General features: G+C 34.9%; 10 protein-coding genes across 10 annotated transcripts; 5 read left to right on the forward strand and 5 right to left on the reverse strand. All coding sequences in view use genetic code 12, as the record gives it.

The window, feature by feature from the left end:
• Window positions 1-12: 12 nt before the first annotated feature.
• DFG16 (Dfg16p) lies at window positions 13-1,728 on the reverse strand (the record flags this gene model as incomplete). Its single annotated transcript, XM_715911.2, has 1 exon — window positions 13-1,728. One exon carries the CDS (start codon window positions 1,726-1,728, stop codon window positions 13-15), a length of 1,716 nt encoding a protein of 571 aa, XP_721004.1.
• A 779-nt stretch (window positions 1,729-2,507) lies between these two features.
• On the forward strand, window positions 2,508-5,543 carry CAALFM_C203410WA (uncharacterized protein; the record flags this gene model as incomplete). Its single annotated transcript, XM_715910.2, has 1 exon — window positions 2,508-5,543. One exon carries the CDS (start codon window positions 2,508-2,510, stop codon window positions 5,541-5,543), a length of 3,036 nt encoding a protein of 1,011 aa, XP_721003.2.
• A 71-nt stretch (window positions 5,544-5,614) lies between these two features.
• On the reverse strand, window positions 5,615-7,942 carry CAALFM_C203420CA (uncharacterized protein; the record flags this gene model as incomplete). Its single annotated transcript, XM_715909.2, has 1 exon — window positions 5,615-7,942. One exon carries the CDS (start codon window positions 7,940-7,942, stop codon window positions 5,615-5,617), a length of 2,328 nt encoding a protein of 775 aa, XP_721002.2.
• Window positions 7,943-8,113: 171 nt separating this feature from the next.
• On the forward strand, window positions 8,114-9,010 carry NBN1 (histone acetyltransferase; the record flags this gene model as incomplete). Its single annotated transcript, XM_715908.2, has 1 exon — window positions 8,114-9,010. The coding sequence occupies one exon, from the start codon at window positions 8,114-8,116 to the stop codon at window positions 9,008-9,010; it is 897 nt and encodes a 298-aa protein (XP_721001.2).
• A 377-nt stretch (window positions 9,011-9,387) lies between these two features.
• On the forward strand, window positions 9,388-10,128 carry PGA33 (Pga33p; the record flags this gene model as incomplete). The annotated part of the gene is made up of 1 exon (XM_715906.1): window positions 9,388-10,128. One exon carries the CDS (start codon window positions 9,388-9,390, stop codon window positions 10,126-10,128), a length of 741 nt encoding a protein of 246 aa, XP_720999.1.
• Window positions 10,129-10,458: 330 nt separating this feature from the next.
• Window positions 10,459-11,718, forward strand: CAALFM_C203450WA (uncharacterized protein; the record flags this gene model as incomplete). The annotated part of the gene is made up of 1 exon (XM_715905.2): window positions 10,459-11,718. One exon carries the CDS (start codon window positions 10,459-10,461, stop codon window positions 11,716-11,718), a length of 1,260 nt encoding a protein of 419 aa, XP_720998.2.
• A 103-nt stretch (window positions 11,719-11,821) lies between these two features.
• On the reverse strand, window positions 11,822-12,928 carry CAALFM_C203460CA (uncharacterized protein; the record flags this gene model as incomplete). Its single annotated transcript, XM_715904.1, has 1 exon — window positions 11,822-12,928. One exon carries the CDS (start codon window positions 12,926-12,928, stop codon window positions 11,822-11,824), a length of 1,107 nt encoding a protein of 368 aa, XP_720997.1.
• Window positions 12,929-13,547: 619 nt separating this feature from the next.
• Window positions 13,548-14,076, reverse strand: COX6 (cytochrome c oxidase subunit VI; the record flags this gene model as incomplete). The annotated part of the gene is made up of 2 exons (XM_019475215.1): window positions 13,548-13,833; window positions 13,910-14,076. 2 exons carry the CDS (start codon window positions 14,074-14,076, stop codon window positions 13,548-13,550), a joined length of 453 nt encoding a protein of 150 aa, XP_019330760.1.
• A 971-nt stretch (window positions 14,077-15,047) lies between these two features.
• On the reverse strand, window positions 15,048-16,328 carry CAALFM_C203490CA (uncharacterized protein; the record flags this gene model as incomplete). Its single annotated transcript, XM_715902.1, has 1 exon — window positions 15,048-16,328. One exon carries the CDS (start codon window positions 16,326-16,328, stop codon window positions 15,048-15,050), a length of 1,281 nt encoding a protein of 426 aa, XP_720995.1.
• A 1,839-nt stretch (window positions 16,329-18,167) lies between these two features.
• Window positions 18,168-21,227, forward strand: CAALFM_C203500WA (uncharacterized protein; the record flags this gene model as incomplete). The annotated part of the gene is made up of 1 exon (XM_715901.2): window positions 18,168-21,227. One exon carries the CDS (start codon window positions 18,168-18,170, stop codon window positions 21,225-21,227), a length of 3,060 nt encoding a protein of 1,019 aa, XP_720994.2.
• Window positions 21,228-23,288: the final 2,061 nt, after the last annotated feature.

The raw sequence follows: 23,288 nt of genomic DNA on the forward strand, positions 1-23,288 counted from the left end.
GCTACTGTTTTGCTAGCCTTCCTTTCGGTCGTTCCAATAATCCCCAGCTTCAAATCCAGGATGTGGTTGAAAAGCAGGTGGCAAATCCATATGATCACCTGAGCCATGCCTATTATTGCTAGACCCCAAGTGCATGTCGTTTTCCTCCACAGTAGAACCTACCAAGTGGGTCGATGATACTCTTTGATGATGTGAAATTTCTTCTTCTTCTTCTTCATCCTCATCGTCGTCCCAAATTTCATAATCATCCACATACTCATCGTCGTACTCGACATCGTCATCTTCTGTGTGTAAAGCTAAAGCTTGCAGTTGACTAGAAGAGGCAGCTGAATCTGTATCAAGATTTTGTAGATGTAAATTATTATGCTGTTGTAGTATCTGGTCATTGTTTCGTTGCATGGTATTAACTTGTTGTGTTTGATTCTGTAATTGGCTGTTTGAATTTCTCTGACTGGGATCATTATTTGACGAGCTATTGCTAAACGTTGAGAATTCTTTAAGTTCATTTATATCATTGTTGGATAATATTTCGGACTCGGTAGTCACTCTTTTAGGTCTGTTCATAATCCAATTCTGGAACTTGGCCATTGGCTTCCGCGTACCACTCCGGCCATGAAAACCGCCTGAGTCACTGGATGACCCATTTTTTGTAAAAGTTTTTTCACCTTTTCTAGTATTGTTCCCTCGAAGCAGTTGGATGCTTAAAACATCGTCAATGCTGATTCTTCTACCTAGAACACCCATTAACTCAATTCTTTTCTCAATTACCCAGATATTAAAGATCCATTCCCAAACTGTTGTTATCAATATGGCCTCAATTAAATATGGTATTAAAACCATCCATGTTCGTACTAGCCAATTATCTTCAAATAAGCTGATGTGTAGAATGCCCAAAATAATGTGCAAAATGAGAAGAAACCAATTAAAAATGGCTAATGGTAATAATTTCTTGCAATAGCATATCTTGCGAGGATTTTTTACAACTGTTGTGTAATACAACAAGTTACCGGCAAACCAGAGTACCAAAATCAATTTCATAACACTCCTAACAACCTTCCATCGAAGATACAAGCCTGAAATATTTTCCATGTGAATTCTCCCCTCTGTATTATATTCCACTTGATAGTAGATGAAACAACCAGAAAATGCTGCCATCAAAACACCGGTAACAATTGCAATAATGCGCTTATATTTTTGCTTTGCTAGTTTCTGTATTATTTGGAACCACGATAGCAATAGGAGCACTTGGAAAATGATTATCAACACACGATACTCCACATTATTGTATAGAATAGTATGTAGTTCCACAATATCCAAGACATCTTCGTAATACTGTTTCTCAGATGCTCGCGTAAGCTTGTTCAAAAAGAATGTCGTAATTATAGCATAAAAAACTGTTGCTAGTTGAGTTAAAAGCGGTTTCCGCTTGTATTTCGGAGATAAATATAGCAATAAGGATAGCATCCACATGGAAACACAAGACCCCGATAGCACAAATAGTAATGCTACGTATGTATCACCGTTGTCACGCTTGTTGTATGGAGAATAATCAAAGGCTAAGTATTTGGGATCGGAAGTGATATTATTGTACAGTAACATATCTTCCACTGAGCAATTAGTAATGTAATACGCCGGTAGAATAGCAGTCAGTTGATTCACCCATGTTTTATTGAAATAGTCCAAGAGAGATATGACCCCAGTATTTAGGTGGTATATAGAACAGCCCATCTGTTCTTCGTTTTATAGTTGTTATCGCCAGAAAAATGCCAAACTGTTTATGCAGTTAGTTTTTTCAAGCCCGTGTTTCTGCCAATAAAGACTGATCTGGAAAAATGGGAGCAATAAGTTAAATATGTGGTTCGCTTACCGGGGTTGTGAAATAGTTGGTATTATTACTTTTTCGATCTGCTGTCCTAACAAAACCCGATATAAATTAAAATCAAGTGTTTCGATCTTTCTGTATAAATACGATATTATCTTACTTTCAGTGGTCGTGCGAACAAGAAAATTTTCAAAAAAATAATATCAGACAATTCGTTTCTGGAAGTCAGTCACAGCCATTAAAAATAGCGTCTCGTCATGACCAGTACTTGCTTTTTTGAAGCTAAGTATTGCTGACGCTGAAGTCTCTCTTTCTATGTGTACTCTTTTACTAATGTTTAACGTATATTTGGCTTAGAGAGATCTTTGGCTAAACAGTTAAGTATATACTCCTAGTGATTGATGATCTCTTTGTCGTTCAATTGTACAGACGAACTATTTTTCCAAGTAGTAATAAGATTTAAAAAGAATATACAATACCTAGTAGACTGTCAAATATATAAACATGAACTGGCGTAACTCTACTCGTACTGCCAGAAAGTAAAGATCATTGGCGTGTCTCTTATATGCAAAACGGAAGTAAAGAAACTAGTGGGAAGAAGAAAAAATTTTGCATACATAATATCTAATCACATACTCACCACTATCAATACCATAAAGTATTATCACAGTGTTTGCTTTCCACGATGTCTCATAACCAGTACCAACAGTCATATACTGAGCGGCTGGACAATGGTGCCAATACAGCAATTAATGGCAACGAATTGAGTGAAAACTTACATGCATTAAATTTGGATCAACCACAATCATTAAGTGCACAACAACAACAACAACATTCTTCCAAAAAGAAGTCAAGGCGTCCTGTAAGAGCTTTTCATACCGAGTTCAATAGTCCAATCCCGACAACTAGCTCTACTCCTGCTTTTCCGTCATCACCTATTGTTGCAGGATATCCTCAAAACTATGCTTCAGTTTATGGCTCGCCCGTAGTGAATTCAACTGGCCAGTTTCAACAATCTCCTCTTGTGTCACAAGCACAAGATCACCACCATCTGCAATTTGCAACAGCTTCTAATTCAACTGAACTTGACCAAACAGTTTTACAGGATTCTAGGAATTTCCATCAAAATCACGACTTATCTTTGCAAGAACATAGACTCGATTCACAACGAGAATACAACACTCCTGATGCTCAGGGAACCTATAAGTCATTTCAAACATTTACAGATACAGTGCCTCCTGAGGCAGGAACACAATTCCATGCAATAGATCAAGGGAACGCCCTGTCTAAATTCATGAGATCAACAATGTATTATGTCCCCGAGTCAGAACAATTAAGACTGGCAACAAAATTACCAATGTCGATTACTGTAAGACCATTTGCCCCCTTATTACTGACAGAAGAAAAAGTTCAAACCGTCGACTTTAGTATGAATGATCCAAACAATACCCCAGAAGATCCATTAAGCATTGGCCCTATCAGATGTCATCGTTGTCGGGCTTACGTCAACCCTTCCATGCAATTCACACATAATCAAAGGTTTGTTTGTAATATATGTCAGTTTGCTAATAATGTTGTTCCTTCAGAATACGCTTCGATTTTGGATGGGCGTGGGTATAGAGTCGATAAATTTGTTCGACCAGAATTGCATAAAGGGGTGTATGATATTGTGGTGCCTAAAGAGTATAACTTTGGCGGACCAGAAAAGGATTCAAACCCATTACATATTGTTTATTTGATTGATATTACTGAAAACAGCATGAAGCAGAACTTGCCTATTTTGATTACAGATGCTATCCGTGCTACTTTATTTAGCTACAATAACTCTAGTGAAGATGCTACCAATGGATGCAATCATGATCGGTCATACAAGACAAAAGTGGCTATTATAGCATTTGATAAACGAATTCATTTCTTTAACTTGTCTTCATCATTGGAAACAACTCAGATTTCTGTATCTCCCGATTTGGAAGACCCCTTTGTTCCATTCAGTGAAGGGTTGTTTGTGGACCCTGAAGAGAGTAGATTTGTCATCGAAGATGCATTGAACTATATTGAGAACTTGGCTTCACAGGATAGAGTTTCTGATTCGGAACCATGTTTTTCTGCTGCTTGTCGTACAGCAAGTATGTGTTTAGATTTGTTTGGCGGTGGGAAAATTATTTCGTTATTAAGTAATTTGCCATCTTGGGGGCCTGGCGGGTTGAAATATAAAGATAACAAAACTATTGGGAGAACAGCTGCTCCTGAAGTTGAGAAAAAATTGTTCTCGGCTGATAACGAATATTACAAACTCTTGGCAAGAGAATTTATTGAAAAAAGTGTTGGTCTTGATGTTCATGTGGTGTCACATACACCTGTCGATCTTTCTAATGTTGGCTGGTTAGCGTCTGTCACAGGTGGAGAAATCACTCGTTGGGCCAATTTTGATTTTGAAAGAGATGGTAGAGCCTTGACTGCCAAGATCTATAATTCTGTGAAAAACATCAGTGGTTATCAAGGTCAATTGAAATTGCGGTGTTCTAACGGATTGCAAGTTACACAATACTATGGGACTTCGTCATCTATTAGTGACACTAGTATAGTTGGAAATATTCAAGACCCTGTAATCCCGGTATTAAGCGAGGACCTGACATTTACGATTTTGCTTGAATATGACGGAAAATTAAGTCCTAAATTGGATTGTCATTTTCAGGCTGCCCTTTTGTACACTGATCCAAACGGTGTAAGAAAAGTAAGAGTGATAAACTTGGTACTAGCTGTGAGCAAGAGTTTAGAAGATGTATTCCATTTTACTGATGAAAATGCAGTTGTGACAACAATTGTGAGAGATACACTATCTTTTGTTGGTCAACAATCATTGCTTGAATTACGTGAATCGATCAACAACAAATTGGTAGATATTTTTACTCATTATCGTGCGATGAATGAGTTTGGGCATAATCGTGCCAAAACTTTATCAAATAAAATGTTGTTCCCTGATTCTTTGAAGCATTTGCCATTGTACATGTTGTCGTTCCTTAAAAGCACAGTAATGCGTGCGTCTGCCGGTTTAACTGCAGATGCTCGAATGGCAGACATGTATCAAATGTTAACAATGCCTATCGAAAGATTGATGTATCATCTATATCCAGCATTGGTAGAGTTGCATTCTTTGCAGCCAGAAGATGGTATTCTTGATGAGACTACTGGATTTGCAAAATTACCATTGTACAAGGATTTGACTATTAGAAATTTGGATCGTGGTATTTACATTCTTTGTAATGGTGAGCGTGTTTATCTTTGGATTGATCCTGACACGAATCCAATGCTTTTGAAAGATTTATTTGGAAGTGATGTTGATGATATTAAGAACATAAACCCAATGATGGATGAGTTGCCAGAATTGTCTACTGAAATCTCTCAGCAAACTCGTTGCGTTGTTAAATACTTTCAGCAACAGATTAATGGGGTTTCTTATCCAAACTATACTGGTGTTTACATAATTCGCAAAACCATTGATCCCGCTGAATTTTTATTCAAAGAGTTGTTGATGGAGGACGAGCTAGGAAATGCTGTAAAGACTGTCAACGGGCCAAGTTTCGCTGAATATTTAACAAGTCTACATAAGGCTATTCGTGTCAAAATAGATAGTGATAAGTCGTCGCAAAGCATTAGACAATTGGTTTCAAATGTCGAACATGGCAATGAAACCTTAGCGCAAAGATATATACACTTTTAAAAAAAAATAAACACTAAAAGTATTAGAAATAATAAATAAAGAAATAAAACAGAAACCATGGCACACTAAATCTATTTAAACTGACAAGTTTTGATTACCTCCATTATTACTTCTCGTTCTTCTTCCCCTCCGGATCGAAGTATATCTCGGCAACAATCTTTCAATTTTGTATTTGAAGCTAAAGTGGAGAAATTCGTTTTAGAATGATTTCCAGCAGCAATTGCTAAATTTAATAGCACGTATTCCATTGGTAAAATCAAACTTTTTTCACTCAATTGAGTCGAAAAAATGTCCGTTATTATGTCAATGAAAGTATTGAATTTATTGTCGTCAGACACAATCTGTGCTGCTAGTGGATCAATATCTGTAGAATGCAACAAGAAAATAGCAATGGTTGCCTGTAAACTCACTTCCCCTGATTGAAGCAATTGCATCGATAAGCCGAATCGCTTTCTGGCAGCTTCGGCATCCCAGTTAAAGAATTTCACTAAAAGAGGAACTTCTGTGCTCAAGTTTGCTATCAATTCCCAAGTTGCTTTTCGAATTTTCGAATCTTCTGAAATAATAAAGTTATCTAAATACGAATCAAATAGTTGTGTAACCATGTAATGCTTAAGCTCTGGTTTGGCTGTGGCTGCTATATTGGTTAATGCTAGTAAGCATTCAAAATGATCCAATAATGACATGTCGTGAAGATAAGAATCGGTATCACCTCCCTGATATTGGGATATATCTGGACCCAACAATTCCTTTAGAAATGGTATAGCAACTCGTGAATCGTACTTGGAAAACGCAGTTTGAGGATCAACAACAATCAACATTCTTGCCAACGACCTATTAGCGTAAGTACGACACTGTTGAACTATTTCGTCTTGTGGTTTAGGAAGGACTCTTATTAAGTTTCCGTGGCGTTTCATTTCACTGAAATTAATTAAATAATTTAACACTATAGTCAATGCACCTTGTTTGACCAATTCGATTCGGACCTGTTTCCTTTGATCTGATGACAAGTGGTATATAATTTTGATTACTTCAGAAAGTGAATTATTTGAACCTGATTTATAAGACTTTAACGAGGCTATAGTGGATACAATTTTGTTATCGTTAAGTAGTTCTCGGTTAAATAAAGTAATGCCTTCTTGGTTTTCTTGTTCGTTATTGGATCCATATTTAGGACTTGCTGCTGTTTTTAAACGATTTCTAGTGTTTGAATTTGATTCTTTGTCATTGGTATCTCTTGTTTTTGTCAAATTTGAGAAAATTGACAACACTCCATATTGAAATGACGTATTAATATTGGTGGAATCTGTTGATGTCTCTTTGAGCTTTGCAAGAAATAGTTTGATTAAGTTTACATCCATTCTAATTAATTCTCTGACCTTCCAGTACAATGACAAATACATCAACCCCTCTACGGAGTATTCCACGTATTCATCTAAAACTTTGGCATGCTTGAAATAATTTATCAAAATTTCAGCTAAGTGTATAACACTTATCTCAGAATCCTTCTTTTCAACTTCGAGTAATTTCAATAGTTTACTGATAGTTACACTTGAAACAACTTGGATTTTGCTATTACTGATTTTACACCCCTGTGTTAGGAACTTGAGAAAGTTGGAAACAGTGTAATTTCGACAATTCTCAATAATGCATGAGGCTGTAATCAATTTCAAAGTAGGCAAAGCTAAAGGAATGTCCTCACCCTTGATAATGCTGTTTATGCGTTGCAACAAGTGGTTTCTTGTTTTGTCATCCTGGTAAATGGTGGCACATATTTCGGGGATAATAGGGAAACACATGGTTTGAACAGATACAAAATTAACAAAGCTGCCGTAACTGAGTTCGTTTTCATCCATAATTATTTCTAGATACTCTGATATTACGTTTAATGTTTTCGTTTTTTGTAGTTGCAAGTTCTGTATAACCAACACCAAAACTCCACGGTGAACATCTTCATTTTGTCCGTCCACAAATGTTAAAAATAGGTTTAGATGCTCTGGATTTGTGACTTCAGAATGAGTTACCAAAGAGCTATATACCTGTAAGTAGAATGGCAAATTAACACGTGACTTCATGATCCATCTTAAGCTGGAATACAACTTTTGCATTATCTCTTCAGATTCGCTATTAATACCTAAAATATTGGTAATTATAATAGCCGCTTGGTCATTCATAATTTCAAGGCGTTTAATAAATTGGTCAGGATACTCCATTAATAATTGATATAAAATCTTTGAATATGGGGGATTACGAGAAATCTTTACTATTTGATCAATGAGCTCGTGACCGTGAGACTCTTCCAACTCTTGGTCACAAAAGAACCTGAATAATGAATCCTTGGTAGTTGTGTCTTCAATATTCTCATCCTCGATTCTTTGTTTAAATATATCCTGTGACATTGAAAAGATATACTATAATGATGGAAAAAGGTGGTGGGTGATTGACGTAGCACAGACAATAACGAAAAAAAAAAAGAGTTACTTTAAAGTAAAAAAAAAATGTTTGGCCAAAAGAAGTGTTCCAACAAACCACAACAAGGTACAATTTTAGCAAATTCAAACCAAGTCAACATGGATACATCAACTGTACTTGAGAAATACACACAGGATTTATCTAATCTACCACTTGAAGTGAGGCATTTATTAGAGGAAATCAAAAGCAAAGATGTACAAGTCTCAGAAGCAAGGAAACGATACCAAACTCGTGACCATCAACTTCATAAATTTATACGAACAAATGGGACACTAACTAAACATCCAAAGGAAGACCAGTTGTATTCCAAGATCGAAGAAGATATGAAGCTTGTGCAGAAACTACAGAAAGAGAAAATTCTATTGGCTAACACTGCATTGTTTTTGATATCGAAACATCTATATCATTTTGAGACAGACATTGCCAAGCTAGAAAGAGATGAATTGTTGCCTCCTTTAGAACACCCCATCGAGCTAACTGAAGTATCTAAAGACGAATACGCAAAATCACTTAATGGCTTTTCTGATAGTGCCTCTGCCACACCAACGCCTAGGAATGGATCATCGGCAACTCCAGTGGCAGAAACAGTGAAAAAGATCCAAAAGAAGAAACTTAGTGTTAAAGGGGCGTCCTCTTCTCTGGCTCAGTCATCCTCTGCTTCAAGACAGGTGAAGCGACTCCGGTCAGAAGAGATAGAGGATCCTCTACCGTATGAGGGAGGATCATTGGCGTTCAATGGAAATGTAGCAATGAGCATAAATAGTGCAGCAGATGCAAATGGTCCAAACGGCGAAGATGCTGATAATAATCTATATTGTTTTTGTCAACGTGTTTCATTTGGTGAAATGATTGGTTGTGATAATGAAGACTGTAAGTATGAATGGTTTCATTGGAGTTGTGTTGGGATCACATCACCTCCTAAAGATGACGAAATTTGGTATTGTCCTGATTGTGCTTCAAAGATGGAGAAAAGAAAAAAGAAACGGAAGAACTGAGTGTATAGTATGTAACTTATTGTTTAATGTCATGATTAACTTTTTCCAGAGCTTTAAATTGTATTGTCGTATTTCGAGAATGATTCTTGTACCACGACAAGTTCGAAAAATAGCGATTTGTTGGTCGAGAAATCGCGAAGTTTAAAAATAAATGGTGATGTATTTTGTGATGCGCGCAAAAAAAAAACTTTTTGTTTTCTTTGATCCCCTAATAATTTCTATTGTGTGGTGATTATCTTTGTTCATGAAACACCTAAAAATAAAAACAAAAAAACAAAAGCCAAAAAAATACAGACTCAACAGCCCCCTTTTTTTCACCAGTAAAACTTTGTCCCACCAACATTTCATTCGTTTATTTAAACTTACTACTACCAGTCATGAGAGGTATCATTTTATTGAGTTTTGTTCTCACATCATGTTTAGCGGCAGACGCTGTCCCCGCTGCCGCTGATGCTGCTGCTGTGACAACCACCACTCCAGCAGGTGCTGCTGCTGCTGCTGCAACTACTGCCACCACAGCTAAAGCCAATACCGCTGCCACTACAAATACTGCTGCCGCTGCTGCTGCTGCTGCTGACACTTTGACTACTAAAGGAACTACTACAGGTACAGCAAAGACAACTGGAGTTACTACAGGTACAGCTAAAACTACTGCGACAACTGCCGTCACTTCAGATACTGCTGTGGCAGCAAATCCTGCTACTATGAACCCCTCCGAGTTGTCAATATATTCATTGACAGTTACTATGAACCAGGCACAATTACAAAACTTTTTGGCCACCCACTCAAGTGGTGCTGCTACTGCAGGTGCTACTGGAACATCTGTCGCATCTGGTGCATCTGGTGCAAGCTTGGAAGATTCCACTACTACTACTGCTGCTGCTGCTGCCGGGGGTAATGGTGCTGCTACTATCGATGATACCACTAAAGGTCTTACATTTGTCACCTCTAGAACTTTGAAACCAAGTAGTAGTGCAACCTCGCAAGGTTCCGCTCAAGCACTGGGTTCTGGTTCTAATGCTAGTCAAGCTAATGCCGCAGGTGTATATTCAACTAACTCTGTTCTTGTATTCGTTTCTATTTGCATAGGTTTTATTGGCGGTTCTTTGGGTATATAAGGTTAAATACACGTTACAATTAGATATATTTTACGAAAACGATTAGACCCTGTGGGGCATGTGTTCAATATTCTAGAATAGCTATTTATTACTAATGTCCAATCAATATGATGTAGTAATGAATTCTGGATGCTTAAATATTACGTTCTTGGTGTTTTTAAAATGAGACAGAAGTTTTATCTGCATCAGAAAGTGTACCAATTAATATATTTTGTTGTATATGTTCAAAATCGTAGATTGTATAGTATATTTTGCTTCAACTAGATATGAGTGAGTGGGAATGTTTCCATTTTTGTAAATCATCGACTTTTTTTTTTGGCCAACCCTTTAATGTTTTTTCTAATACAATTACAACCATCAAAAACTTACATTCAAATAATGCTAAGACCAATAAGGTGGAACCCCCGTATGGTGGGTATTAGACTGTTTTCTATTACCCGCTTGAATTTCAACACAAACAACAACACCAGAGCATCCCCTTCAAGTTCTTCTTTGTTTGCATATATTCATGATTACAATACATTACTTGAAAAAGTCAAATCAACAATAACGTCCAATTCTTCTGAATCAGATATATTGGAAGCAATGAATGGAATCAAAAATTTACAGAATAATTATCCTATTCAAGATCAAATTAATGATACTTCAAAATTAACAAAACAATCAATTTCTATTATCAATACAATATTCAAAAACGACGATGACAGGAAATTCTCATCCAAATTATTACATGACATATTGATATTGAATTTACCTAGTTCTTTAAATATCAAGGTTATCAAACATTATTATAAATCCAATCCCACTGATGTTATCAGTAAAGAAGTGGCGTTGATCCCATTAAGAAATGCAATTTTCAATGCTGAATTCATGAAAGCAATCAAATTGACTGACTTAACTGTCGGTCATGAAAATTATATTAATCATATGAACCAAATTTTAAAATCTGGAGTTATCAAACTCATTTCAACCGCGATTATAGTTACTTTATTTACAAAATTGGGGGTTTCTAGTTTGATTGATGCCGGAGTGATATCACAAAGTTGGCAAAGCATAGGAGCTATCAATTCGATTATTTTGACATATTTGATCAATTCAAGTTTTTTTATCTCTATAGTCAAATTGGGTCGTACTTTAATAAATGCTGGGGGTGATTATTTGACCTGGCAAAAGGGGACTTTTTATACTCATTGGTTTAAACATGCTGATGAAATGTTATTTAGTTCGAAAATTATTGAAGCTGACCGTGAATTGAACCAAGGTGAAAGCAATCCTGATATTATTGAGGAATTATGTAGAAGACCACCTGATGATAGAGATAGTATGAGAGGATTGAAACCCGGGGTTGATAGGGATGGTAATAAGATTAGATTGTTGCAATTGAAAGATGATTTGAATAAAGTTACGTTTCAAGCTTATTGGATGACAGGGGGTGATGGGTTTGAATGGATTGAACCTGATCAGGATCCAGCAGATATTCAATGGAGAAAACATTTAGAATTGTATAATAAACCAGCTTTGAAACAAGGTGAATTTGGTGCTTTGGGTTGGGCTGATGATTTGATACAGAAATCCACAAAAGACGTTTAGGTTTTTTTTTTCCTTATTGTAGGTATACATATATCCGTAAACTACTTTAATAGTTGACTTGTAAATAAGCAGAATATACAAAGTATACATAAACTATTTATTATTAGGTCTGTTTCGCCACCACGTTGTCAGTGAGAGGAGACTCTTGATCCTCGTTTTCTATTTCTTCAGTGGCACCTGCATAGCTTGGAACAAGACGAATATCATATTCTGTATCTAGTTTCAATTCATCCCATGGCTCGAAATTCAACCACACCATTTCAAACTGATCATCGTCATCCATAGTATGGTTCCCCAAGATTATGGCAGATTTTGTAAATTCTGGGTTGATCAAATCAGATTTCCCTTCTAGTATCAAATCTAATCTTGGAGCCTTATTCAATTCTGTCACTTCATTCAAATCTTCATGTAAAAGTTTCTCCCATCTTTTCGTATTATTTTCATTCAACTTGGTGTAAATTTCCAAGTATTTCCCCTTATTATTCAACTTGTTTAATATCCCTCCACTTGTTTGAGGTTGACGTTGAACATTGATTACATTGCTATTCTTTCCTAATTCCAATGATAGATTGGCAAAATTTGCTGGATCATCGATTTTTATTTCCTTTTCGACATTTTCAATCCAATCACCAACTTTGTCTATCCAAGTTTTAAAATCCATTGGTTTATAATATCTATATGCTCCAAACCATGAACTTGGTTTATCGCCATTCTTTACTGCCATGCGTCGATAGTGTTGTGCTTCATCATACCATGGATCATACGGTAATGTCACTCGACACAATTCCAATCCACTTCCAAATGATAACGCGGATCCAGTAATCACACTCAAGGCAATTTTCCAAATGGGACCAGTACGTACCAATTTTGGAGCCATGTGAGCATGAGGTTGTTGTTGGAACCCACCAATTGGTCGAAGTCGAGATAAGGTTCGGGCGTATTTGAAAAACCCACAACCAATTACAAATTGTAAACCGATCATCGAGTATAATGCAGGCAAATTATCAGATGCTGGAGTTAATGGGCCCCATATTAAACCAACTTTGGGATTTCGTGGAATTGAGGAAGCTGGGTTTGGGATATATATAGTTGTAGAACCTGACGGTGATGATGATGAGGGGGGGGTTGGTTGGTTGGTGTTGGAGTTGGTATCCTGTTTCTTTTTATCTCCGTCATCTTTGTCGTTCGGTGGTGGTATGTATACTCCCATTATATTTGGATGTGTATGTTTAGAACATGTATTAGTAAGTAGAAAGTAACAGATCTTGGTATTTTTTCTTAGTAGGAACAAGAGGAAAGAGAGAAATTAGTGCGGTAAAGTTGTGTGAGAAAATCACAGTTAAAAATAGTTAGAGGTTCAAATATCACAACAACAACATTATGAGCGAGAAGGAAATTCAACGATTGTTCTAGAATTACAGAGAAATGCTGTACGTAAATTATTAGGAAATAGAGCAAAAGATAGCCTACGTTGTCCTGATGCCAACTGTAATCTGAAAGTGTGTTTGCAAAGGCTTTGAATGATGTATGTTTTTCTACAGCTAAATCTAAGTGAAAGAGACTTATTTGTTTCTACATTATGGAATTTAATACTCTTGATTTCCCACAGAATATAGTGGCATCACATAGAGCCTGATTCCATGCAATATTTAGAGCAAAACTATTAGAGTTAAAGTATAAAGTGAATTGATTTTAAACTTAAAAAAAAAACTAAACAAAAACAATACTGTAAATGCTAAAAATTCATATCGAGTCGCTGTGCTCTTTTGGGGAGAAAAGGGCGATATATATAATTATCTTTATTCATTAATGGGTTCTTCATCCAGATTTTAGATTTTATCTTCAGTATATAAATCTTCTTTCAAATCAATACCCAATTCTTTTCTAATGTCCTTTAATTCTTCCAAATAAGCTTGGTATTGTTCTGGAGTCTCAACTTTGAATTTCAAAGCTTCAAAAGTTCTAACGGCAGTTGGATAATCGTTAACTCTTCTGCATGCTTGTAAAGCTTTTTCAATTACAGCTGGAGCTGGAACCAAATCGTAAGCAAAACAGTTGTTTAAAATTCTTTGAACTTCGAATAAATCGTAAGCATTTTCAAATTCTTTTTCAAATCTATAATTATTCTGGTTAGTATAAGTTGTTTTTCCCTAAAAGAAGAAAATATTGTTTTAGTTATTCAATAACATACCTAGCAGTGAATTCTTCAAAAGTTTCTTCGTGATGGTTTGAAGAATAAGATCTGATTTGTGAAGTCAATGGTTTAGAGATAGTGACAGCTCTTAAAGTGTTAGAAGCTCTTGGGACTTGAGCAGATAATCTTGATCTCAAAGCAGAACGGACAGTAGCGGAAAACATTTGATATAGGAATAGATACAACGATAAATGAAGATGTAATGTGAACTAATAAAAACAGTGATAATTATTCAATTTCCGTGGCTTTGCTTTTTTTTTTTTTCTTTCCAAAGTTATAATTTATTCAAATGATACTTGAATGGGAAAAGATTTGGAATAATCTGTAAATGGTTTTAAGTTGAGTTGAAGAATGGTATTTTCAAATATGGTTATATTTTTTTTTTTGTATTGAAATTTTTCTGTTTTTTTCTTCCATACTTTTTACTTTACTTTTTTAATCTCTTCATTTTTTTTAGTATTGTAGATTCCTGTTTGTTTCTTGATGGTGTGCATTTTCTCAGTACTAATGAACAATTTATTGCCAATGATTGGTTCAAATTACATAATACTATACAATAGAACACTATACAAATGAGAGAGAGAATCGAGAAAAAAAATTGTATGCAGGTTTTTTCCGTTAATCATACGATTTGTTCAATAATAACAATCCCCAACCCAACCCCAAATTTAGATAACCCATTTGGATTGTGGTTGACGAGTTAAGACAGATTATATATTGACCAATCAAGCTTAATAAAGGATAGTTCTAATTAGTATGTAAGTAGTTTTAGATCGTGACTAGTTCATTTTTTTTTCTGTTGTTTTTTTTGGTGGAATTTTGGTTTTTGACTCTTCGGCCTTTGGTTGCAAAAGTAAACAAAGAGAATTTCCGACGTTTTTATTGGTCTCCATAATAGATCTTAGAGTATCAGAAATACTGGTTTGAATTGATGATTTTGCTCTTATGTAGGTTATATAATGGAATATATATTTGAATGTCCTATGTAGGAATAGCTGGTTACCCCATGATAGTGGGAAGGATAATCTTAAATACCCTTGTGTTCTATAAATTTCAACATAGCTAATATTTATCAGTCTTGCAAAATGTTCTCCTATTAACATTAAATGTAAACCGTTCCGAGATCCTTTAAATCTCATGGTTTGGGTTTCCAAATTGGCAATTCCTTGATATTCACTTTTAATTTCTTACTTAATAGCTTTTTAGAACTGCTATTGTTTTTATTTCCTGTAACTGTTGATGATGTTGTAGGAAGTTTAATTTTTAATTGAACCCAAGAATTTTGATGAACATGTAATGTATTTGTTGCCTCTCTTATAAACATATATCCATGTTTATTTCGTTTATAGAATGTCGTGCTGTATCCTTCACTATACCGATTGGTCAAATCATGATTTAGCATATCCTCAACAAAGTGATTATGGCGTGGGGTATACTTGACTTGTTTAGGAAACTTTATATTTTGATTTTGTGGTTGTGGTGGTGGTATATCGTCGTTATCTAGAGTTGTATTTTTTGGACTTTGAGAATTGTTGTCAGTACTTGCATTCTTTGCTTCTGCTGGGTGTTCACTTGGTATGAACGCAGGATTATTTACCTTATTCGAATATCTATTCTCTCTTTTTTCTACTTTTGGCAACTCAGGAATAATTTCACTATTCCAAATCGATTGTGATAGCACTGGACTCAATTTTGGTGTATCAATGGAATTTGTGCTCAACATAAACCCGTTCTCCAGTTCCTGTGTATGGTTTTGAGATCGTTCATAATAGTTATTTTGTTGATTCAAAATATTATGTTGTTCAGTATTGTATATACTCTCTTGATGGGAAATGTTAGGTAGACGAATATGAAAATTACCATTGTGATAAACATCATGCATATGTTGTTGCTGATGCTGATGCTGATGAGCCAAAGAAGTTAGTGAAGAGTCTAACGACGACTGTAAATGCAAATCATGGAGACTATTGGTCAACTGATAATTCATGGCATTGAAGTTGGCTTGGTTTAGTTTATTAATCACTGGTGACCCAAGATTGCTAGTGGTCATTGATGATGGGGTCTTGACATAAAATGGACTTTGTGGTGGTTCTGAAAGTGCAGTTTTATTGAATGTCGTGAATGGAGACATTGCCAGCTCTGTTATTGCTGTTGTGGTAGTTGAACATGAGATGTCAGGGAATTGATATGAGTCTGTTGAGACTTGGATGTTTGGTGTTGATAACACACTGTTATCGTTGGTTGGTGGGAAAAAGTTCGAAGTTCTTCTTTGTGCTCTTGCATTGTTGTTACTAGGAACGGTAGTGCTAGTGCTGTGGATGATTGGTACATTGGTAAAACTGGCGAATGACTGTGAGATTGCTGGTTGGGGCGACGTTAGAATCAGAAATTCGTCTTCGAAGTCGATTGGACACATGTTCTTCTGATTCAAGTGGCTATAAAAACAAAGTATCTGATGTTGTAGCTGAAAACCAAGTAAAAAAAAATGTTGTTTATAAGACAAAGGTAAATAATGTATTCCTAAATTTTAAGAAAAGACTAGGGTATTGTGGTGGTTGAGACATTCATCACAACAGTGATAATAACGAGAATTCAAGAGTATTGTGTAATAATTTGCATGTGCGTGTATCTGAGCTAAAAAAAATACAATTAAGACATAAAACAATGTGTGAGACCTTCACATAATAAACTTTGTAGTTGAATCTCGGAATTGAAAATGTACATGCTCGTGCAATTTGTTCAAAAATATGTACATTTTTGGTATTAGTGATTTGTAAGACTTATTTTATTATATAAGAATCATTAACGACAAGGGGTTTCTGAACTCAGCTACAAACAAGATATATAATATAATTGTTGATACTTATTTATACTGATCTAGATTATTATTTAATTAGTGGGCTCGTCTAGGTTGAAAATAAAGCAATATAATGTATAATAAGTAGATTGTATGATTTATTTTTTTTAGGTTAAAATGTTGAACAGAAATTGGCAAAAAATCGATTAAATTCTACAATAAGCAGATTGGGCCAAACTTAGCGGGTTAGAATATCCACGGAACAATTTGTAAAATACCATAGCTCTGAATATGCTATATATGTGTATGATCGAATAACAATCATCAACAATAAATGTAAATTAACTATAATAAGAGAAAGGAAGGAAAGTCTCGCTTACATCAAATTGTTAATTGCGTGCATTACTTATTGTCTGGCTTATAGTCTAATCAGTGTTTAGTAATAGAATGAACAATAGATATTAATAAAGAGAGTGATGAGAAAGAAGAGAAAGGGAAGGGGATAAAGTGGGGTAAGTTCTTTCTTGACGAGATTGGGATGACAACACAGAAAAAGAATAAAAGGTTCGATTGGCCCAATCAGGATTTAAAAACTTAGCACAAAAGGAAAAACGTTTCCAGTCCTGACAAAACTAAAGTCATCACCAACACCAACACCACCGCCACCACTACTACCTTAATTATCAAGTACTTTATCCAGCCAATCATTTTCCGTCCAAAACGCAACTTAAAAGTTTTTGTTTGTAAAGATCGATTTTACTGCACGTTTACCTGAGAAGGAGAAAATCGAGCACATCTATTACGTTCTTGGTTGAATCTCCTGTTACTTTAATACGAGTAGTAGTAGAAGTGCTCATAGTATTTGCTCTTGAATGTTACATCTTACTAAACTCTGTTTATACGACAGTAACAATAACTAAACTTTAAAAAAATCATTGTGTATGTGTCACGTCTTTATCGATAATAAGGCTCGACTTTTGCCAGTGAGATATAGAAGCTATACTATGACAACAAATCTGTTTGTTTGTAGACCTATAACGAAGTACAGCCTTCTACACAGTTACCATATTACTTCTCTTCTAGACAAGTGAAAGTGGAGTTCCTAAATTCTCACATTGAAACAACCTTCTTAAAACATCAAAATAAAAAAGTATCAAAACAAGTAACAATAAAAAAAAGGTATGTACCAGAAAAAAAAAGGTAGAATTAAATCCCTCAAGAAGACTCCACCATTAACATTAAATTACTAAAAAAAAAAAAGAGTAACTTAACTTTGATTTCATTTCTCTTTTACTTACTATTATCAAGTGTTGGTATCATGTCTCACTAATTTTAAACCAGAGTTTGAAGGATTTTCTTAAGTTAAAACAGGAGTTGATAATTAACAAGATCGACCACAAGATATATTCAGGAAGGAGAGACAACACAGAGGCAAAGTCTATAATATAAAGCACTACAATGTTAGGGCGATTATTCAAACAAAACAATAACACAACACAGCCACACAACCCTCATCATCAACCTCCAATACAATCTTCGAGTAACCCAACCACTCCACCTGCTTTAACCAGTTCATATGAGGACTCTTATACTCGAGAAATACTTTACGGAACCCACAATGCCAATCAACTAAAACCTTACCAATTCAACAGTAAGTTATTTCGAATAATAATATCACAAGATGGAGGAAATTTGCGTACGAAGCAGGTTTTGTATGATAGTGCCAACGATGAGAGCAATATTTACTCACCAACAAAATCCCAATCATATTCTTGCTTAATGCAACACCAGCAACAACAACAACAACAACAACAAACTCAAGATTTTTCAAATTTCAAAAGGCCTGTTCTGCCTAAAACCATGAAGTCAGGTAAAATATACCATAACATGTCTGATTTGAATGACTATATGTTTGGGTGTGGACTTCCATCAAATGAAAACCATTCCGCCACCAAATTACATGTTTTGCCACCATTAACCAATTCTATGTATGAACCATATCCTGCAGTACTAATAACCCGATTATTTTCCATTAGTGATGGTGAATTTATTGATTCTTCATTGTTTTCCAGCACAGAGACCAAGGAGTGGCAGCCAAACCCAGCATTGGTAGTTAAAGAGTCGAGCATACGGAAAGTTTCCTTGAAAGATGATACCTCGAAAAATAATAATGTCAACAGTAGATTTGCTATTGGAATAGTTATCCCATTGGAATCGTTGGGTAGTTTGATAGACATAGTATTTAACAATTGGCATGAAATCATCCATTATACTATAAACTTGCAAAAATTAATTTACAAAAAATTATTGGTACATTTAAACCAAGGCCTTACTTACGATAGCACACATAGTTATACTGGGTGTCAATATTTAATCAATAAAAGAATTCAATTTCCCAATTTTATTTTACAACATGATAATGAAATTGGAGTTCAAAAACTCAAGTTGATCAAAACTATACATTATAACTATAACGTCCCGAAACTCATAAATTCAAACACCCTAATGAAATCATCAGTAACAAAAGATTTGTTTCAATATAATCCAATGTTGGTTAATTGGGTGTTGGAGTTGTTGAATTGGCTAGAATTTAAAGATGGGAGATACTCAGACCACTCAAATTCCTTTTTAGGCAGTTTATTTGCTATATTGACTCCCTTTAAAAAACTGCTCAGTTTGAAACCTTTTTATAATTCTAGTTGTGCAAAGAAAGAAGTAACAAGAGTGGTAGTAATGACAGGTAACCCAGTAGTTGCGAGAAAACTTGTTTTCATATTGAATGGATTAATACCGAATCTGCAACCAGTCAAAATCTCAGAAGTGGATAATCTAGTAGAAAATAATGCTAATGGTGAAGATCATGCAGTCAAACCAATAACAATACAAAAACTGGGCCACGATCAAAAAACTCAGAATCAAGATCATTATCATGCATTACCACCACAACCAGGTTCATGCTCTATATCAGAATCTTCTTCAAACAACTCATTGACAAAATCAACACCTTCATTCAAAGGATGGGAAATCCCGAATAAAGGATCAACTTCAATTACCATGGACCCATGTCAGGTAGAAACAACCTTATCCTCGTCATCTGCCACTGGTATACCCATCAGGGGAACTTCATCCCCTGGTTCGTTATCAATGGCATATTTGTCGTCGTCTTTAAACTCGTCATATTCATCTTCCAATTATTCATTGAGTAAATTGGGTGGTTCATTTATGGAAAAGTGGAAAAATTCTTTTGGAAGTGTCAGTAGTACCAGTGGTGTGGCATTGGGAGGATCAGGAATAGGAGGAACAACTTCTGGGGGTATCAGTAACGGGTTTAACAACAGCGCTAATGGCAGTGGCCAAAACCATACAACAACAGCAGTTACCAATGGAAGTTACTTTGATGATCTATATAATTTTAGTAAGCGAACATCGCCATATTCGTTGAGAACTCCGTCACCGGCAGTTGAATTTGATGAGTATAATTTTTCTTCAACAAAGCCAATCAATATCGTCAATAATTCGCTTTCAAGTAATTTCCAGCTGCAGCTTTCAATGACTCCTAGTCGATTATCTAGAACTCAATCAATGTATGATTTATATGGTAACAAACCTGGAGGGATGATGAATGTTATGACAGAAGAAGAAGATATGTCAGAGGCTGAGGACATACATCAGAAAAGTGAATCCAATAGCAGCACCAATAGCAACAATAATAATGCAGTAACGGGTATGCTGACATTAGAACTCAAAAGAACCAAAACCAGTGTAATTATCCCATTAATTCAGGATAATATGATAAAGAACATTTCCGAACATAATCAAAGTTTAATCAAGGAGAAATGTAAACTAAACATGGAGCACAAACTAAAGATGAATAGAGTGGTTGATGATAACGTATTGCAAGTTGAATCGCCCTGCATACGTAACGGCACCAGTCATAACGAACATATCGTTTTCAAGAACAAAACCTTGATTCCTGTGGTTGCATTTAGTGATGAGTTTAGACCAGAGTTTAACGTTCAGTCGTGTCCGATAAACCCTAAATTGGAACAACAAGTAATGGCAGGGATGAAGCAAGATTTATTGTTTTACCAGAATAATAGTAATTATGATGAAATCGTATCACGGACGATTTTCATTAGTTTGCGTGCACGGGAGATCAAATTGATTGAAATGAATATCAACAATAAAGACAATAAAGCGTTTTCATTACCCTCTTCACCTACGAAACAAATGACCAATAATAATGGAACTACCTCAACCACAACCAATAATACCTACAAGACGAAAATCAAGAAGATATATACCCCTACAAAGAACAATGGTAATAAAGAATTGATTAATAAAATCGAAAAAGCGTTTAGTGAAATTGGGCATCTATTTGCTATTCAGCAACAATTATACCAACAACATAATAATAATCCTAACAGAACAAACGATAGTGGTTACAACAATAGTGAGATTACGAAAAGAGAATTTCATGAGAAATTGTGTAAATTGGTATTACAAATTATAAATTAGCAAGACTACTAAAACGAATGAGTGAAAGTGCAAAACAGAATAGGAAACACTAGAGAGAGATTAATATACGAGACTTATTTATTTATTGATTCAAGTTTATTTTTGTTGTAATTCTTCTTTTTGACTAATTTCAAACATGTAAAGGTTAGATCGGCACTACCACCTTATCCCCCCTCTTCATCAGACGGCAAGCTTTAATTAAATGGTTCACGCCTGTGGAAATTATTATCCATTATTTGCTCTAATAGTTTATTTACTTGGTTTGTAAATGAAATATGTTTTACTCCTCAATCCAGGTTGGGCCCGAATGATATGGTGTAATGAGAAAAGCTTTAATTATTTTAACAAGTCTTACATTCCACTAATCCCTATCTCATAAACTATACATATATTCATTGCCAAGCAATAAACCCGAGTATTTTATTTGGTAGTTCACAACGCAGATCATCTCAAAATTGAATCAACTCACGAAAGATATTCTATTATATGCTGAATTGAATGCATGACAAGGAAATAACAGCCAAATCACTTTCTAATATGCTATTTTGTTTTTCCCCAAGTGAGGTAAAAAATATCAATTCCAAGATCAAACGGTATCAATGGAATCTAGATAATATTAGTTTTTAGGTTATCTCCGTAACGGCCAAAAATGGTTATTCGATTTAGTTTTCCAAATAACCCTTTACCGGTAAATGCGAGATGAGGATGCTTATTGCTATTGGTATTGCTTTTTTTTCATGTATAGCCTCAAAATCAAAATAGAAGAAAATATAAACAGGGTACGTTTTCTAGATTCATAACAACCTTTCGAAAACCATGCTAAATGGATAATAATTGTATCATTTCACATGATACTTGAAGAGAGAAGATGTGAATTGTGCATGATAAGAAAAAAATAATATTGCAGCGAGGTATATATCCATTTTGCTTAAGGGCAAGAAATAACGATCTTGATTAATAATCAAAATATAACAGAAAGCGGAAATATGTACAATTAAAGTTTTGTGTGAATTATAAGAACAATAAGGGCAAGAATTGACGAAAAAAAATATTATTATTATTATTATTCTGTTCTAGAAGCCGACATGCATAAATAAGTTTTCAACATATTCATCATCATCATTTACCACAAGTCAATTCAAGTCCAGTTGCATCGAATTATAATAATCATGATAACCTCATCATCATCATCATCATCATAGATTTAAGTCAGTATTTGTGAATCTTTGTCGTTTAGCTGCAATCGTTACCAAAATCCTGTGCCACCTTTATTTTCCACGGTTATTTGAATGTCGATTGATTGATATGACAATATTTGACAAAGAATTGTGCTGCATATAAACCTTAACAAGAAGTTGATATCACTCTTACATGTTTCTTTGTGTTTGATTTATTTCTTTTTGTTTCAACAATTAGTGGTTCCTTACAAATTATAAAACGTGAATTTGATTAACGGAATTGTGAATATGATCATATTAGTAAGAATTTAATGAATATTTCCATAGTAGACTATTTTTTTTATATTTCCGGTCAATATCATATTTCCATAGTCAACAAGCCCTCAAGTAACTATAATGTTTCCGTGGAAAATTGCATAGATCCTCATAGTTAGGAAAAAGCTTTAAATGGTTTATAATCCACACTTCCTGTTCTTATAGAAACGAGCAAGTTAGCGGAGTATATAAATATACATATCCCTACACTCTCGGTTTGAAAAACCAAAATTCATACCTAGCCTACAATGTTGGTACTTTCAGTTATAGTTTATGATTCAAGCTTTTTTTTAAGGTTATGATATCCTTACAAGTTTAGTATCAGTTAATCTTAGTTGCAAACAAATCAAAAGTCTAAATTGATACCGATAATTTTTAACCGAAGACAGCAATCATAGTTCCGAGTTTGCAAGCTTGTTTTAATTGAGGATTTTCCAAGTTGGGTATTCAAAACAAAGACATACGAACTTTTTTTTTCCCCCAATATAGTGACTTGATGAAAATGATTATGGTTTTAGCCATCAATTAGGACATCAAATCATACTTAAAAAAGTTTTAAAAAATGGTT

This window comes from Candida albicans, chromosome 2, assembly GCF_000182965.3.
Source record: "Candida albicans SC5314 chromosome 2, complete sequence".
In the NCBI taxonomy this organism is placed as follows: domain Eukaryota; kingdom Fungi; phylum Ascomycota; class Pichiomycetes; order Serinales; family Debaryomycetaceae; genus Candida; species Candida albicans.